Source organism: Brachyistius frenatus, unplaced genomic scaffold (assembly GCF_029030835.1).
Source record: "Brachyistius frenatus isolate BFR_SWC_R1_liver_20210118 unplaced genomic scaffold, ASM2903083v1 Contig_152, whole genome shotgun sequence".
In the NCBI taxonomy this organism is placed as follows: Eukaryota; Metazoa; Chordata; class Actinopteri; family Embiotocidae; genus Brachyistius; species Brachyistius frenatus.
Window position 1 is genome coordinate 66,413 of NW_027210751.1, and position 18,478 is coordinate 84,890.

General features: G+C 39.2%; 2 protein-coding genes across 4 annotated transcripts; one reads left to right on the forward strand and one right to left on the reverse strand.

Moving 5' to 3' along the window:
* Positions 1-3,178: 3,178 nt before the first annotated feature.
* LOC138631293 (prolactin-like) lies at positions 3,179-6,508 on the forward strand. Of its 3 annotated transcripts, XM_069716131.1 has the most exons (6): positions 3,179-3,293; positions 3,589-3,776; positions 4,356-4,430; positions 4,570-4,677; positions 4,996-5,175; positions 5,991-6,508. In XM_069716131.1, exons 1-6 carry the CDS (start codon positions 3,185-3,187, stop codon positions 6,183-6,185), a joined length of 855 nt encoding a protein of 284 aa, XP_069572232.1. In that variant the 5' UTR covers positions 3,179-3,184; the 3' UTR covers positions 6,186-6,508. The 3 variants fall into 3 exon arrangements, with proteins under 3 accessions (XP_069572232.1, XP_069572230.1, XP_069572231.1); XM_069716129.1 differs by lacking the exon at positions 3,179-3,293 and having other exon boundaries at positions 3,389-3,776; XM_069716130.1 differs by lacking the exon at positions 3,179-3,293 and having other exon boundaries at positions 3,392-3,776; positions 4,356-4,397.
* Positions 6,509-13,081: 6,573 nt separating this feature from the next.
* On the reverse strand, positions 13,082-16,406 carry LOC138631297 (toll-like receptor 1). Its single transcript, XM_069716140.1, has 2 exons — positions 16,393-16,406; positions 13,082-16,223 (listed from the first exon to the last, which is right to left on the reverse strand). Exons 1-2 carry the CDS (start codon positions 16,404-16,406, stop codon positions 13,754-13,756), a joined length of 2,484 nt encoding a protein of 827 aa, XP_069572241.1. The 3' UTR covers positions 13,082-13,753.
* Between the last annotated feature and the right edge of the window lie 2,072 nt (positions 16,407-18,478).

Here is an 18,478-nt window from a genome sequence, read left to right on the forward strand (position 1 = left end):
CTTTAAGATTAGACTCAAAACTTTCCTTTTTGATAAAGCTGCTCATGTGGCCCTGAACCATCCTGCAGTTATGCTGTTATAGGCTGAGGCTGCTGGTGGACCTCCTGTGATGAAATGAGCTTCCTCTCACTCTTTCACTCTCTCAAATATACTCTCCCACAGATTTGGCTTATTGTCTGTTGCCTCACCATATAGTTTCCTTGCTCACGTAGTTTCTGTTCTTTCTTTTGCAGATGTCCCGTCATGGAGCCACATGTTATTGTCGGCCCCACCAACAGTTTTGGAATGTTTTGGATCTCTATGCTATCCTTTTCTCTCTCTGCTCTCCTCTCACTACACTCTCTCACCGGTTGAGGTCCACCTCTGAGCCTGGTTCTGTCAGAGGTTTCTTGCTGTTAAAAGGGAGTTGAGAGGGAAGCTCTGTTGGAGGTTTTTCTCCCTTAAAGAAGAGTTTTTGCCTCCTAGCTTATGTGGGATTTGCTGAATTGTTGGTTTTCTCTGTATAATGCTGTAAAGTTCTGCTGTGAAGACTTTAATGTGTTAAGTGCCATGAAATAACCCGTGTTGTGATTTGGCGTTATATAAATAAAATTGCATTTTTTTTTTACTTACAATAAAGTTGTAAATATAAGTAACCATTCCCATGGTAAAAATAACACCATTTTGCACTTTATCTCAAAGTAGTATGTAATATTTATATCACTAAAATATAGGTTACTCATTATCTATGGTCGAATAAGGTAACACAATCATTATTGAGCCTGTTGATGAAATTCCCTGCCTTTACAGTATTATAAATTGAACGGGCTGCTTGTTAATAGCAAAATTTGGGGAAAAATCCCAAGCGAGTGAGGCCTTTTCCATCACCAAGCAATGTTTTATCCACCAGAGTTGACAGACAAAGCTAACACAACAGGCTCACTCCTCAACTAACTTCAATCTTTGGAAAGTGAAGTCCAAAAAGGTGGTAATTATTGCATACACACAAATCAGCCACAATGTTAAATCAAGAGCAGGTCAAGTGATTGGCATAGATTATCTAATTACAATGGCATTATCAAAAGGTTGGACAGTAAGTGAACAATCAGTTCTTGAAGTTGACGTGGTGAAAAGAGGGAAAACAGGCAAGTAAAAAGATCTGAGCGTCTTTGACAACAGCCAAATAATGATGTCTAGATGATTGTGTCAAAGCATCTCCACGCAGGTCTTGTGGGATGTTCACGGTATTTAGTTGTTAGTCCCTTCCAAATATGGTCAAGGGAAGCACATTCAGTGAAACAATGGCAGCGTCATCAGCGCCCAAGGCTTACTGTTGCACGTGGGGAGCAGAGTCTGGCCCATGTTGTCTGACCCCACAGAAAAACCCTGCTGCTTGCTTTGAAAGAAAGGTGTCAGATCACAGAATATGTGCATACAAGTGCATATCATTTTTTTGTATTTAAATATCTTAAATATTTAAATGCCGTGGAAGCTTTTCATAAAAAAATTTACGAGAGGAAATATACTTGTGTGTAATGGAAATCCACGATGATGTCAGTCATCGGACTGACGTCATCGTTATATTAGGTTGTTGCCTTTAAAGCTAAGTTTGAAAAAGAGCATACCCCCAAAGTCAGCGAGAGCACAGGTTGAATATGACTCACAGGCAGGACCACCAGCTATTGACCTTGGATAATAATTGATGACGAGCAGAGAAGGTAATTCAGTACACGGCTGTATCAAATGTAAAGAGAGAAAAATTGCAGATATGCTCCTGTGGCTGGAGGAAGGTGACTTACAAATAAAGTTAGAAATCAATCCCAATAAAAGTGAATCATGCATGTTAAATTATCTAACCCCCCTCCACACACACTACCACCACCACAAATGTGAAACACAATTTGTGAGAATAGTTTACGATAGACAGTCAGGGCTATTAAAAATAGTTTGTGTAATTGCTGTCATTGAAGTGGTTGCAATATAACACCACAAACTGCATAGACACTAATTACTTTTTTAAATAAATGTGACTGTACAAAAAGAACTATGAAATGTAAATCGATTACAGTTTTACCAGTGCATGTAAAAACCACAGTGACAGTTTCACTAAGGGTATCAGTTTGATGTATAATTCTTGAAAAAGAACCCAAACCCAAATGAACAACAAAATATTTAAATATGGTAAGTTGAGTTGCAAGTCAGTCTTCTCAGCGGAAATTGTTATGTTCTAAATAGGGAGTAAAAGGCCAAAGCCTAGAGGGGTTCAGGCCAGTGGGCATGTATGAATGTAACAGTCACCCTGTTACTCTGAAGGTCAGTCTGAATATGACAGCACGAGACCATCTGCCCAACAACACTACTCTCCGGTGTGTATGTAAGTGTGTTTGTGAGCGTGCAGTTGAGTCACGTGGAGCACAAGCTACTAACGGTCACTAAAACTTTCATTGAGTTAAAAATCTACCCCTATGGCAACTACCACAAAAAAATCGGGTCAGTTTCTCTTTAAGACAAGATAAATTATCCTTTTAGACAAATCTTTATCTGATTACACAGTTGCCTCCAAATGTATTTAATTTTAAATCAAAAACTGAAATCAGTCATTAAAATAGTATTTAGACTTTTAATTCAATGATTTGTAGAAGCCCCATTTGGCAGCCATTACAGCTTCAAGTTTTCTTGGTAAGTGTCTGCAACCTTTGAAGACCTGGATTTAGGCAGTTTATTAAATTTTTCGTGCAGAGCGGTCAGAACTGTCATCTTCAGGGCAGGGTCACATAAGGGCAGTCAGAGACTTATCCTGAAGCCACTACAACATTGTTTCATTTCATATGTATACGCTTGTACAAATATATATATATATATATATATATAAGCACAGGAAGGAATAAAATAACCATTTTGCTGAAATAATCCGAATTTTCAGACAACATTCTACACTGTAAAGGTACAAAACCATAAAAAATGTCTTACAAAATCTTGCTGGAGGGCTGCTGTTGAAAACATTAGACAGCTGGTAAACACTGGCACAGAAATGTATAAATGTCATATATACTACATGATTTTGTTGTGTACTGATTACCTCTATGTCACAGGACAAATCATTATAAAGGTTCTGTCTTTTCTGCCCCACCCTCTCTCTCTCTCCCTCCCTCCCTCTTTTTTCTCTTTGATATTGAGGTGTAAAAGGGAAGGGAGGGACTCTTATATGAAGATCCTACGGTCTTTGCATAGAAACGCTTCTATCTGTGCTCTCGGCTCTGAGACAGGAGCTCCTCTGCACTCTACAGGATGCTTGGAAACAATAAATCAGGCAGGTATTTCAGGAATAGAGCTTTGCATAAAAGAACTAAAAAGAAGAACAATCACTTTTTCTGCATGTCATCTTGGTCTCATCCCATAATTTTTCAACCCACCACTCCATTGATGGCTTTGTGACTTAATTCAACTCTTAAAATTTCATACCTCTCTTGCACATTTAAAAAAACGCACATTCACATTGTCAATGGTGCGATTCTTAAGATAAGGATATAATTCATGCTGAGACTTGTCTGTGAGTTGCTTTGTTTTATTTCCTATCTTGTTCTTTTCTTGGTCTTTGGTTTCTTCTAGTTTGTGTCGTGTGGGTGGTGTTGGTTTTTCTGATGTTCTGTAGAAGGCTGACCAGCGTGGATGCAGCACCCCACTGTATCAATGCCCAGGCTGGGTGCCATGGTCTCTCCCTGGCCAACCTGTTTGACCGGGTCATTCAACACTCAGCCAGGATGCACGGCATTTCAAACGACCTTCATTCTGAATTTGTAAGTCTCTTCATACAAATAGTCTCAGAATATTTCCCTAATGATGTTAATGAATATGTTTGAATTTGAAATGGGGATAAACTAAATGTTTTTTGTTGACAATGTGTAAATGCCCCTTAAACATGACAACATTTTTATACAAAGTTATTTTATAATATTGTTGTATTGAGTTTTTCCATTATTTAATCGACTCTTGTTGATTTAGATAGGATGGACAAAATAATAGAAACACCTGTCGGTATAACACAATACAGTTACACAGTACCACCGACTGCAGCATCGGAAATGATTAGTTGAATCAACACCTCTCTAAACTTTAGACTACAATTGTGTTGTGTTAGGCTGACTTAGTATTAGCTAAACAGGGAACTGAGTGTAGACACACACATAAACACAAACATTTGCCCAACTATCCTTCGAAGATCACATTGATGTCCATTGATTGACAGCCTAACCAAACCCTAATCCTACCCTTAACTATAATCAGATCATGCATAACCCTTATCTTGATCTAACTTCAATTCACTTCTTGTCTGAACATTAACTAGGATCCTAAGACATTATGATTTTCCTCCTTAGGACCGGGCTTTGGTCCCCATGAGGTCTACTGATCCAGACAAGGTCAGTGTTTATACCGGAAAAGGTCCCATAGAGGTAACAAAAATCTGTGTACACCCACACACACGCACACACACCACATTCTACTATTTCATTCATCACTTCTGCACTCTAGCCATAGCTGACATTTATATGACACCTGACCTCTGACATTGTTTCATTTTTGTCTCGTCAGGAGCTTTACTTCCTGCCCAGTAAGAATCAGATCGGCCGGGTCAGTCGCAACTGTCACACCTCTACCATCCTTACCCCAAACGGCAAGGAGAACGCTCAGAGAATGGCGGTGATTTACCCTTTTAAAACCTTTCTTGAGCTAAGCTGTTTGATCTTTGCTCTTTTGTGCAACACCTCATATGGATGTTTGAGAAATGTTTTCCATTTTAAATTTTCAAAAGTTTTCCTGTATTATCTATATTACTTAATTTTTTTTTTTTCTTCATTTTGCATCCATTTACTTATATTTTTGCATCATCCCAATACTCCAACAACAATCAGTGGTTCAAGCGTATGACTATCTACAAACAACTGTCAAAGGATGACTTCAGTTTGAACTGGTTTTTTAAAATGTATTATGTGTTTAACTGTCCCATTATCACCGTAGAGAGAGGAACTGACGGAGGTAATCCTAAAGTTACTGGTGGCATGGAGAGATCCTTTGTGGCACTTCCACCAGAACATGGCTCACCACCATGACTTCAATAACTTCAGCTCTAATAAATCTCTTGAAATGAGTGACATGGTGCTCGAGCTACGCAAAGGTGTACAGAAAGTGGTTGAGAAGGTACTGTATCCCTTATACCAAAGTGAAATAGTATATCACCCAGTTACAGTACTTGCTTCAAGTCAGAATCAGAAATACTTCACTGATCCAAAAAGGGACATTAAATCGTAGAGTTAAGTGGAGAGTTCATTCTAACATTTCTATCCCAAAGAGGAGACTTAGAACCCAAAGTCACTGTCTCACTGCATCACATTCATCAAAATGTACCAATATTTGTGGTAAATGCTGGGAGGTGCTGTTTAATGTAGCTTCCTGGGATGTAGTTTCTTGTGTAGTTGTATAACCAAAGTAATTGACTGTGAATGAAAGTGACTGAAAAAAAAGGTCCTTGCGTCACTAAAAAAAAAAAATCAAAAAAGCACTGCTCACCTCCAGATGACCTATTGCTCGGAATCTAGGCAAACGTTAAACCACAATCTAGACATTAAGAAAGAAATAGACTACACTTATATACGCTCTCACACACACACTTCAGTTGATAAAAAAAAAAAAAGTGCAGGCATTCAGACTTTCTTCTCCCTGGAATGTGTATAGTTTAGATTATAATGCATATTCTGTATCAAATCTGTTTTGTGATTGTTTTTTTTTAAATACACTAAAATGGCTGAAATAAACAGTGAATAAATAAAATAAAAAATCAAGATAAACCCAATACAAAAAAGATACCCTTCAAGAAGTCAACCTACCTTTGACTTCTTGTACTTAGTCATTTCCAGGATTGTGTGCTCATAAACAATGATGTCTTCTTTCTCATGAGTGCAGTTTGTTGTAATTGTACGAAGCTGATGTGTATATTTGTGTCCTTTTTGCTTCAGATGCAGATGCTGGGACTAATAAGTAACTCTGTTAGCAGCCTTGCTTCTCCTGAGGCTTATTTGGCATCAGACAGTGCAGAGTGGCGCCTCATGAAAGACTATGACCTCCTCTACTGCTTTCGCCGAGACTCCAACAAGGTCCAGAACTACCTGAAAATTCTTAAATGTCGCATTGTTCCAGAGCATGGATGCTAAAGGCCAAAAAACAATGGAGATTGTGTTTAACCTTTGGAAATATCAACAATGGAATGGAAATTATTTGACTAGAAACTACACAGATAAAGCTGTAGTTTTTGTTGTTTTCGATCTGCAAAGTATTGGATGTTACACACATATATTCAGTCCCATGATGACTGAAGTGTGAACCCAAAGACTCTTCCCACCCTGCCCCTCATGCCTGATATTATATAGTCCATCCTCACCAAGGATGGACAGGATTGGATGAGTGTAATACATGTTACGATACACTTCTGTAAAATGCATATCATGTTGAAATCTAGTAATTATATAAACATTTCAAGAAACCCCTTTTTTTTTTCATTTCTACTGAGAAAATGGGTAGTGAAAAGACTTGTCATCAGAGTATAATGACAAATCACACATGATGCTCAGTGTCTGAGGCCCACAGTTCACCCAGTAAAGAAGGGTCTGTTGTAACAGAGTACTCATAAAACATATGTGCTTCAGAAGAGCTGCTAAAGGAGGTCAAAATCAATCATGTCTTAGAATGTTGTTGCAACAGTCAAAGTCACCAACTCTCTCTTAATACGCTGAGTCCAGACCATAAATATTTGAAAACGCCTTAGTGCAGGCTAAAGGAGTACAGCTGTCATCACAGACCCTGATACAGTGGATGGAGAAACACCAAAGAGCCTTAGACCAGCTCATACAAATCATTTCCAATTTGCTTGGTTATCCTAACTTCGACCTCCCTTTTGTGTTACACACACACATCAGAACAAGGGCTTGGTGCTGTGGTATTCCAACCCCAAGAAGGGAAGCTCAGGGTAATTGCCTATAGATCCAGAGCACTAACCAACATTCCTTCAGGAAAACTTGTATTTCTGGTGTTAAGGGGGCCATAAGTGAGAAATTATGAGATTACACGTACCCAACTTCACTGTGTATCCGAATAACAGTCCGTTGATATATGTAATGAGCACCACCAAACTCAATGCGCTTGGCTATCGATGGGTGATGCCGACACACTGTCAAGTATTCCATTAGACATTGGCAGCTATGCTGACTCATGTACGGAGGAACTTCCATTTTGGTGACATGGGACGGCAGCCGAGCTTCTAAGCAAGGAGACGCTGCATATTTCCCTGTCCTGAACCTGTAGCAAGATAGTTCAAACTTACAGTTGCCAGAGGTGCTCCCAACCATAAATCATGACCAGCTCATAAAATCTCTGCGGGATGATTTCGCCTTCAGTCAAGTGGAAGAAACTTCACTTCTAAGATGGTATCTTATACAGGAAAACCAGCTAGAGGAGTCAACTGGTTTTGTGCGTTCAGCATCGTTCTGCGGTACTGGTATTTCGGCACTGTTTGTGCACTACCGCAGAAGGCACCTCCATGGCACAAGGCCGAGGACTGTGGGACATCTCAGAGCAGCAATCTGGACAGCTGTCCTAATGAAGCACCGGTTATGAACAGGAAAGTCATTATTTCCCACTGTCACAGAGGGCCACAGCCCAGTAAGTTTTCATCTGGTATGTGGGTACAACATAAACAATCGCAGCTATAAATTGTTGGTCATTGAAAGAAGATTCTCTAAATTTAGTGCCCGGTGAAGATTAAGCAAACCTGATACAAGGTTCAAAACAAGGAGGCCTGTTCAGCTGCAACAGTAGAGAACACGTGATGAACTGATGGCACTGGAGAGGCATACCAGGTGTCAAGCTGTCCTTCATCACAGACTCCTAGATGCAGCCTCTTACAAAAACTGGTCTGGTGCAGGGATGTGTGGGAATTTCACTGTCTGATATTTCACTGTTGTTTGCTAATCTCCGCAGCACACGTCACTGTCCGGATAAGGGCACATGTATCTGTTGTTTGCTAAATCTCCGCAGCACAGGACACTGTCTTGGGGACAACTCCAGATAGGCAGTGACTGTTGACGACATCACGGTGCCAGGTGCCCAGCCAAGGCTACCGACATGCAGCCAACTCATGGCAGACAACACACCGGGCAGAGAGCCAATTGAAGGAAGCCACCACCCCAGAGGAACTACCTATACAATGTACTATATAATACTGGAGCCAGGGACAGACAGTCAGTCAGACTTTGCGAACTGACACTCTGTTGTTGTCAGGGACACATGGTCTGGGCTCCTAGCTGGAGATCTGATACTCTGTTGCTTTTATAATAAATGCTTTTGAGACCAGCCGATTCTCTCCTATTGCCTCATTAAAGAATATGCAGGACTGGGGGCTGACACATATTGGCGTTGTACTAGCATAAGCCCGAAAAGTCCAACAGATGGCACACAAATGGCACGCAACATTTGTTGGCACTGATAAAGACATGTAGAGCAGACCCACAAGGACAACAGATTCACCCCGCTGGAGAGGAACAACACTTTGCTGGAAACACAGGGGCAAATTTGACGCCCAATTCATTCAAATCATTTCAACAGAAACAGGATCACTGGCCTCAAGCTGAATTAGTACAATTACTTTTTAGGGGCCAATCACAAGTCTGACCAGTACTTTGCAACAGAAATTGTATCATTGTTCTGCATTTAAATACAGAATTAAAAAAAAATTAACCAAATAGATTGTTAAGGCTTTTCACAAATTTAGATCAAAATAAAATTTTAACTGAAAAACAGATATGAAGTACTGCACAACATTGCCAGCTTTTCATCTAATTATTTGGACAGAAAAGTTTTCTCATTCCTGCATATCAGGTATAAAAATAAAGCACTCTTTACTGAGTGCATTATTAAAAAATTATTAACAAAGTGAAAAAGCTATTTTTAATACACCTACAAAAGTTGAGGAACTGATACCAAGCTACAAGCTAATGTTTAATGCAGGGATCTTCAACGTTTTTCAGGCCAAGGATCCCCAAACTGATAGAGCTATGGAGCAGGGACCCCCTACGATATATATTGTATAAAATTGTGTTTTATATTAAACTGGGCCTAGTGCCATGTATAAACATACCTTGTTATTGTGCATTCAAATAACACACGGGTTCATATGTTCATGTTTTTATTTTAAACAAGTAAATATTGTTTTTTCATTTTTGTTTGTACAACTGTATCTTCTTTTAAAATAACATTGCAGCGTGCCTCCTTGTGTCTGGGATCTTAGTCAGCTGGGGACTGAAGGTCAATCATGGGGAACCTGACAAAGCCAGCATGTAACATGCAGCCTTGTGATTGGCACAGCAGCGATAGGGGCGGGTCCTCCTCTTTGTGTGCAGGAGGCTTGGAGGGACAGGTCCAGGTTAGTCTCACCTGCCAGTGAACAGGTGCCCAGTTTGAGAGAGCTCCTGTGTCATGTGAGATAACATCTTCTGCCTCCATTTATCCATTCACTACAATATGTTGGATTCATGTTAATGTGTATTTAAAGACATTTAAATTGTGGAAGAAAAATTGGGGGAAAGAAATATGAAAAAAATATGCAAAATTGTCTAATCAACCAAAACTTTCAAGACCCCCTGCAGTACCTCTGCAGACCCCTAGGGGTCACGGACCCCCTGTTGAAGACCTCTGTTCTAGACAACAAAGGAAGAACGCTGTTTGTGCAGCTACACCTGGGTTGCAACCCAGTTCTGGTTAAATATGTACAAGCATTGTCCTTGTTTTTCAATGTTCACCTTGAAATTGTCATCTGAATAAGGGCTTTTTAAATTTTGCAAGAAGAGAGCTTTGGAGTTTTTCTTGCTTTTTAACCAAGTTATTCCAAATTGAACCTGCTTGAAATGTACAGTCACAAGTGATGAGACAAAATGGCAAAATAATATAGTATAATAGTTTTTATTATTTATTTGCTTGGGTTAGGATTAGGGTTAGGGATAGAGATTAGGGATAGGGATAGGGATAGGATTAGGATTAGGGATAGGGATAGGGATAGGGTTAGGGATAGGGTTAGGGATTAGGGATTAGGAATTAGGGATTAGGGTGAGGGGTAATGGTTAGGATTATGGCGTCTTCTTTGCAGGAGTGGAATCTGCTGCTTCGTTTCTTGCTTGAATGCATCTCGTTCAGCCTTCAGCCTCTGGATCTCCTGCTGCTGCTCTGATAACGTTTCAGAGTGAGACCTCCTTTCTGTCTCAAGAAGGTGCTGAAAGGTGTCGTTCTGTCTTTTGGTTTCTTCTAGCTGTTTTCCCAGTTTCATCTTCTCTGTCCACTCATTGAAACTCTTGGTTTTCTCTTTGCGTAACAGTTGGCTGCGCTGCTCCATTCTGTACTTCAATCCCTCTCAGTCAGCCTTCAGCCTCTGGATCTCCTGCTGGTGCGCTGATACAGTTTCAGAGTGAGACCTCCTTTCTGTCTCAAGTTGCTGTTGAGGGGTGTGACTCTTTGTTCTTTCAATGTCATATCTCTGGTTGCCACGGTGTAAAACTCTCATGTTTTCAACCTCCTTCCTCATTTAATTTTGCTTCTTCACCAGCAGATTCACCTCTTTCCTCTCATCAGCCAGCTGGCTCTGGGTTTCTTCTAGTTCCCTGCTAAATGTGATCCTCAGTCTCTGCTGCTCCAAATATTTGGCGATGCAGATCGCGCTGCTCCTTTGCCAAGGTCTTTTCTTTGTGGAGCTCAACGGTCAAGTATTCAATCTGGTCCCAGAGTTCTTTGTTTTCTTTCTTTTCTGACATCAGGTTGTTGGAGAGCTCTGTGAGGCTCTTCTCCTGAGAGACATGGTGTTCCTCGGCCCTTTGCAGCTCAGCCTTCAGCTCCTCCACCTGTCCCCTCTCATGAACCAGCTGCTTCTTGGTGTCTTCGAGTTGTTTGCTGAGGTTGATCCTCAATTTCTGCTCATCGAAACATTTAGCTCTTTCTTTGCCAAACAGATCGCTCTGCTCCTCTGCCCAAGTCTTTGCTTTGTGGAGCTCAACGGTCAAATATTCAATCTGGTTCCTGAATTCTTTGTTGTGTTGCCCTTCTGACTTCAGGTTGTTGGAGAGCTCTGTGAGGTTCTTCTCCTGAGAGACATCGTGCTCCTCGGTCCTTTGCAGCTCAGCCTTCAGCTCCTCCACCTGTTGGAGTAGAGCGTCCTTTTCCCTGATTAGGGCTTCTTTCTTTTGGCGTTTCCTTTCCTTTTTTGTTCCTGAGAACTTGTTGAAAATCTGCTGCCAGGCGCTGTTGTTGGTGCCTTGGGCAGATTAACTCGCTTTCGAACTAATCTTGTATTACTGACCTGTTTGTTTTGTCTATGTAAATTTCCCCTTGTAGGATTAATACAAACTCTCTCTCTCTCTCTCTCTCTCTCTCTCTCTCTCTCTCTCTCTATCTATCTATCTAGCTAACTATCTTAAAACTCGCTCAGGGTATTGTGTCAGCAGATGCAAGGTTTGGAACTGAATGACCTCACAGTTTGCCAGATGTCTAAGTATAGACCTGATGATGTCATAATGGAAGGGAATATCCAGGCGAGGTGTACTAAGAGATGTTCACGTTTCAAGAGGAGGCGGAGCTTCACCGTCCAAGACCGAAGAAAACATGTCAGGTCAGGAGACACCAGGTGGGTTTTCTTTGACGTTGGCGGGGTTGTGTCACTGTGAATTCGTCCCCCAGGGTCAGACTGTCAACACCGAGTTCTACTGGGACCTTCTGAGGTGTCTGTTATGGTTTGAACTTCTTTTTTGCTTTAATAACTTTAATAACTTTAATATCAAGACAAACTTTCAACATCCTTCAAGACAATATATTCTAGACCAGGGGTCTTCAACGTTTTTCAGGCCAAGGACCCCAAACTGATAAAGAGATGGAGCAGGGACCCCCTACGGTATATATTGTATAAAATTGTGTTTTATATTAAACTGGGCCTAGTGCCATGTATAAACATATCTTGTTATTGTGCATTCAATACTAAGCTATTCAAATAATACACAGGTTCATATATTCATGTTTTTATTTTAAACAAGTAAATGTCATTGTTTAAAAAAAAAAAAAATTACAACAGTATCTTCTTTTCAAATAATATTGCAGCGCTACAATATGTTGGATTCATGTTAATGTGTATTTAAAGACATTTCAAATTTGTGAGAAAAAAATTGGGGGAAAAAATATTTAAAAAAACATAAAAAAATTGTCTAATCAACCAAAGATTTCATGACCCCTTGCAGTACCTCTGCGGACCCCCTAGGGGTCGCGGACCCCCTGTTGAAGACCTCTAATTTAAAGGATAGGCTCAATATAAAACAGCTTATAATGAAGTCTGTTATTAGTGTCCATAATAAGGATTGAAATGCAGTTGTGTGTTTCTTTATTCCATGTGTGTACTTCAGTTATTTCCCTGACTTTAGAGTTTGGTTAACGACACAGCAACACAACTATTTCTCTCTCTCTCTGTTTATCTTAATTCCTCACTCTTCCTTTTCTCCTCCTTACTACATGCATAAGAAAAACATGAATTGCCTTATACAAGGCACTCAACGATATTTTCAACTTTCACGTAATGTGATTACGCTACTTACCCAACACAGTTTGCATGTAGTAAATTCAGATGCAAATACAATCTATACATTTATGTGTATATACAGTATATATATATATAGTTCATATAATCAAGAGAATATAATGATCTCAAAGTTGAAGTAGTCACTTTTCTTATCCAGGAAAAATGCACAATCATTTGTAAAGTCTCACTTAAGTCCTCAAATGACAATAAAAATGTGATCATGCAAGTTTGAAACTAAAATGGATGTACAAGCGTGTCTTGACCAAAAACAAAGTGGCATTCAAACTAAAAAAAAAAAACTGAAGGAAAGTGTTATTATACCGACACAAATCTAAATGCTTGTTTGTTTGTTTTTGTTGTTGTTTTTTTATAAGCACATAGCATCAAAATAGTACATTTATCATGGATTTTAATGTCAAATCAAAAAAAAATATTAAGACAAACATGGCATCAGTGCTGTGCAGCCTCAGTGCAATTTATTCATTGGTGTGTTGCAGAGCGTCATTACAAACAGTAGAGGGAGACATTCGATTAAATGAAAAGGTCTTACATGAGACAGAAAACAGCTGAACAAATAAAACATTTCTGTGCTAGGACAAGACATTGCATTATTTAATTTAATTATTTGGTATGGCTGAAATCGTACTTTTTTTTGTGACAGTCCAATAGCTGCTTTTTCCCATTCATGCTCAATTACAAACCATTTTAACACTTAAGCTTGAAGAGAGTTACATTACAGATATCTGTGATTCAATTATGACCAGTGGAAACATTAACAAGAAATAACTTTAACTTCTTAAAATGCTTTTCAAACATGTCCTGTAAACTCCAGCAAAAATTACTTTTTTACTTGTTCCTTTCAATTGTATTTATATTTGAAATAATACCTTGTCTGTGTTATGATTCATCATCGTTAAAAGGGAGATATCTTAAATGTACTGCTTGAAAAAAAAAACATACAATAACAAAACGCATGTTAGTATAAGTATAACAAGGAGGAACACATTACAGCAATCAAAAATGGTTTTAATGTACATTGTTTAATGTACATAGTTGATGATCATGTGTCTATTGTTTTTTTTTTTTATAAAGACTTGAAAAAAATGATAACTTTTAGAACTCTTACACTTGGTCAGTAAGCAGAGGTACTGTATCTGAAATAGCCAAAGCCACATCCTTCAGGACAATAGATTTATCTGCCATACGCAACATAGATTTAAGACTTGCCCAGAAAACCTGCTGCTTCCGTTCGTTGTTTGGCCACTCGAGGTACGTCTGCCTCCTCATTATCCTTCTAAGTCTCAAGAACTTCTTCGGAAGAGAGTCTGCTGGAATGGGCTCCAATAATATGAAGACTAAAGAGTCCCGCTGAACGCTGATGGCTCTGTGCTGGGCGAAGAAGAGCTCGTAGTTGCACCATTCGCTCTGCACAAAATGTTTGGAGAGGACAAACAGTGTCTTGTAGCTGGACTCCACACAGTTGATGATGTTGTCTATGATCCATTCACCCGGGACAAAGTCTCGCTCATGGACACAAAGTGAAAACCCAGCACCTTCCAAAGAGGCCACCAACTGGGTGTCCACCCAGCCAGAGTCCTGATGACTGTAGGAGATGAACGCATGATAATTAAATGATGTATTCTTCAACATGTTGGAGTGTTTTTTGCCTCTCCTCTTCATCCTCATCCAAACCCATAACATCTTTGTATACCAGACGCCATCGCATCTATGGAAAACCAGACCTATGCCTGCAGCTATTACTATTATCAAAGGCAAAGAAACAGCCAATTGAAACCACGTCTCACATGACAGCTCACTAGGTTTGTACTCTGACAGTGACAGGCCTGCGAAAGATGGCGGGGTACTGCATGTGTAGTCTAACGGCCAGTCCGAGAGCAAAGACTTGTTGAAAACAGTGACGAACCAATAGGAATCACACGAGCAGACAAATGGATTGTTTCCAGCTTTAAGGGTTTGAAGTCCGGGAAGGCCTGCCAAAGTCTCCCTGGATATAGACGAGACAGCATTCTGGTCTACGTAGAGACTGAGCAGAGTAGGGGCAGTGAGATCTGCAGGGATGACCTGGATACGGTTAGAGCTGAGTTGGAGATGTTTCAGCTTTGTAAAGCGGGACAGATCCTCTTGCATTATGGCTGTTATTCCCGTCTTTGACAAGTCAACCCTCTCAAAGTTTGATGACAGATATTTAAAGACACTGTTGCCTAAGTTGTTGTTTCCCAGGCTGAGCTCAGTCAGCTGAGCAGGCCAAGAGCAGTCCTTGTCCAAGCGGATGGAGTTGAAGCTGAGATCTAGAGATGCCAGTGTTTTCATCTGATGCATCATCTGAGAGATATAGGAAAGACTGCTGAAGCGGTTCTTGTTTAAAGACAGCTGCTGCAGTTTGGGAAAGACAGAGGTGTGAGAACACGGAAGCCACCAGAAGCCTGACTCTGTTAAAAGATTATCTGACAGATCAAGCGTCTCCAGTGACGGCAGGGCAGATATGAGTCTGCAGGGTAAAATGTTCATTCCAGTCCCAGAGAACTTTAAATAGGTTAGTCTTGAGATGGCCTCAAAACTCATGTTGATGGTGGGATATTTGTATTGATAGTGATTGACACTGTTGAATGTAACAGAGTAGAGATTAATTGTGTGATTTATAGTGTGAAACTGAAACCCGTCTGATGTATCTTCATTATAAGTGATGTTTACAAATGAAAGGTCATAAAGTTGGGAGAGCCACACGTTCTTCAGTAACACCTCCATAAAGGAGCTGTTTATCCAGGTGTTTTCGATTGTGAGATTTTGTATAAATGGCATTGTTCTAAGGTTCTTAAAGGGGTTTCCGCACACATGGCATTCATCTGGAAATACATTGATGAATCTCAACGATTTTGCTCGTGTCACATTTATGTCCACGAGGAGGTCATCCAACATTCTGAAGTTTCCACAAAACGATGCTTGAAGGGAAATTTTTTGGAGAGACTTAAATTTTGCAAGAGAACCAGAGTCATACTTTTGCCACTGAATTCCTGCTCCCAATACCAGATGATCCAGAGAAACATTCATCAAGGGATCAAAGTCATTGTGGTTAACTGATGAAGCGGCTCTACTACCTAATAACAGCACTTTCAAATTTGTTAAGTACTGAAATGATGCAGGTACTTGATAGCTGGTGTACCAATTGTTAACCAAATCCAGAACTTTCAGCTGTTTCAATGAAATGTGAGGCATAAAAGTCAAGTCATTGTAAGATATATTGAGAACATTGAGTGCTGGTGTGTGACTGAACACAGCAGTAGAAATCTCCTGCAGGCCACAGTGAGTAATCTTCAGGAAACAGAGCTGGGACAGTCCAATAAACTGAGCTTCTTCCAGTCTTGGGATGAAGTTGTGAGAAAGATCCAAATACTGCGTGTCATTGGAAAGATTGGAGGGAACTTTTGTCAGATTTTGATTGGAGAAGTCTTTCATTCCTCTCCTTGATGTGACGCACAGTTTAAATCCCTCGTCATCTTCCATCACAGCGACACAGTCAGGTGTCATTAGGGACACAATGACAATGGTCCCAATCAACCAAGCAATACATGTGCTGAAACATCAAAATACATTCGATAAATCACTCAATAAATGAAATGCATTCCAGGACTTGGTAATTTATTACGATGATGAACATTCTAAACGTTGACAGAACATTCTATAAGCTGTATGGCAAAATAGAAGAATAAATATAGCCTACTAGAGAAGTAAATATACAATACCTTCGAGTGGACATAGCTCCAGAAACAGTGAGAAACTAAGGTCTGAAATGTGTGCACTGACTTGCAGAGCAATTTATAAAAAAGCTAAAGCTGTGTTCCTTTTTTTTAATCCCATAATTTCCTCTTTTCTCAGGTTTTATTTCACATGACTGTGAAAGGGGAAGTTTTGATTGACGGTTACAGCGAAAGAAAAACACAGACAGCAATATAGCAAGCCTTCATGTTGTATTTCTTTTTTTTTTTTTTTATAACAGCAGCCAAACATGAGGATGAGATAAAGCTATAAAATGAAACTATAGAAACATTTAAGATATTTGTGAGGAAAAACAAACATGTCTAACAAAATTTTATATCTAAAATAAAATGAAAATGAATTAATAAACAATTGTATAGTCACACAATTTGATCATCCAGTTATTTTATTGTCCCAATCCAAGTGACATATGATCTGTCATTCAGGTAAGTTGACAATGTGTTTCTATATACAGTACTTTTCAATAGTATTAGCTAATGTAGAATTCAATCGATTATTACTATTATACATTGACGTAAGTTCTGGAACATGCACAAATTGCTGGTTAGTGATTAGAGGTGTGGCAGAGTCTGGAGAAATATATCTGCAAAGACCAAAAAAACGGTTAAACTATAGGCCAGTTCATAGGATTTTGACTTCTCTTCCTTCACAGTTTTTGGTCAACTCAATTTGTACCTTGTAATACAGCTTTTGTTTATTTGTGTATTTTTTTTGTATACACTGTTTGAAATCGACTTTTTTTTTGCATTTTAAAAATTTCAAAAACACACATATCTTATAAAATAAAAAAGTTATTGCTTTTTTAAAACTAAATTTAAACTTTAAAGCCTGCTAAATAAAATTGCAAATTTAGAAAATTACAATCAATTTGAGAGAGTGGGAGTTTTTTTTTTTTTTTTTTTTTTTAATTGTTGCTTAAGAAACCATTAAAAACTTTTGATTATTTGCAGAGGTATTGCTTACACTTTACTCTGTTTTTTCTCCAGTTGACCAACCACCAAACATATTATTGGTCAGAAGTGGATAGCAGTAAGTACACAGAGGATACCCAAGTTTGTATTTACAACCACACAACAATAAACTGATCAAGTTTGTAAAAGTGATATGCAGCCGTTTGTTGTGACAGACTCTTCAGCTGGCACTATCCAAGGATCAGGTTACAGGTGTCCGAAGCATCTTGTGTAGTGTGGAATGTATGATTTTATTGTATATTGTCTAATAAAGAGGAAGAACAGTAATGTCTGGTGAAAGTTCATTCCTTGTTTAGAAATAATAAAAACAAATCTTACTGATTGACATACAGTTTCCTTAAAGACATATGAAAGGACAGATTCGTGTCCATCCTGCCAAGAGTGGTTCAAACTCAATTGTAGAGGAAATCCCAAAGTTTCCAAAAATCCCAAATATGTCAGGCTGAATTTTTGAAAAACATTTTAGGGAAATCCTGTAAAATGCATTTCCCCAATGTAAAAATCATATGGCCTTACGAAAGAACTGGATCCACACAAAAATAATATTCATGTGATACTGAGACAAGGTGCGTGTGTGTGTGTGTGTGTGTGTGGGGGGGTAGATTGATATCCACCTTCCTTTGTTGGAAGTGAGTATGTGTAAGTAATATGACTTTTTTTTAAGGCTGATTATTGCTGTACATGCTTAAGTGTCTTTGAAGTGGATTTTCACTTAAAACAAAGTGAATTCTGAGTTTCTCTACTGTTAGTTGCTAGGACCACCAGTATTGCTGCCTACAATTCTTGTTTTATTATAAGGTGACTGACCACATGTCAGTGCTCCTTTGTCTGTGTCTGATGTTCAATGTCACAGTATTTTTTTTTGTAAGTCTTTTTAAAAGTGATCAGTATACATCAGTCATCACCACTCACTGTGTCTGAGTTCAGTTGTCCAAACTGCCTCGCACTATAGCGAGCACAGGAAGTTAAACATTTAACATTATCACATCAACACCTTTGCAATCCCATAAGGATGCTGAAGTCCACTCCGAGACTCTCTACATTGTCTAAAGTAACTTTAACAAACTCCCTCCCTCAAAGA

Coding starts and splice junctions, on each gene's coding strand:
- LOC138631293 (XM_069716131.1), top strand. CDS start 3,185: ATGAAGATCCTACGGTCTTTGCATAGAAACGCTTCTATCTGTGCTCTC. Junction 4,678..4,995: donor AGAACGCTCAGAGAATGGCG/GTGATTTACCCT, acceptor TTATCACCGTAG/AGAGAGGAACTGACGGAGGT. Junction 5,176..5,990: donor TACAGAAAGTGGTTGAGAAG/GTACTGTATCCC, acceptor TTTTTGCTTCAG/ATGCAGATGCTGGGACTAAT.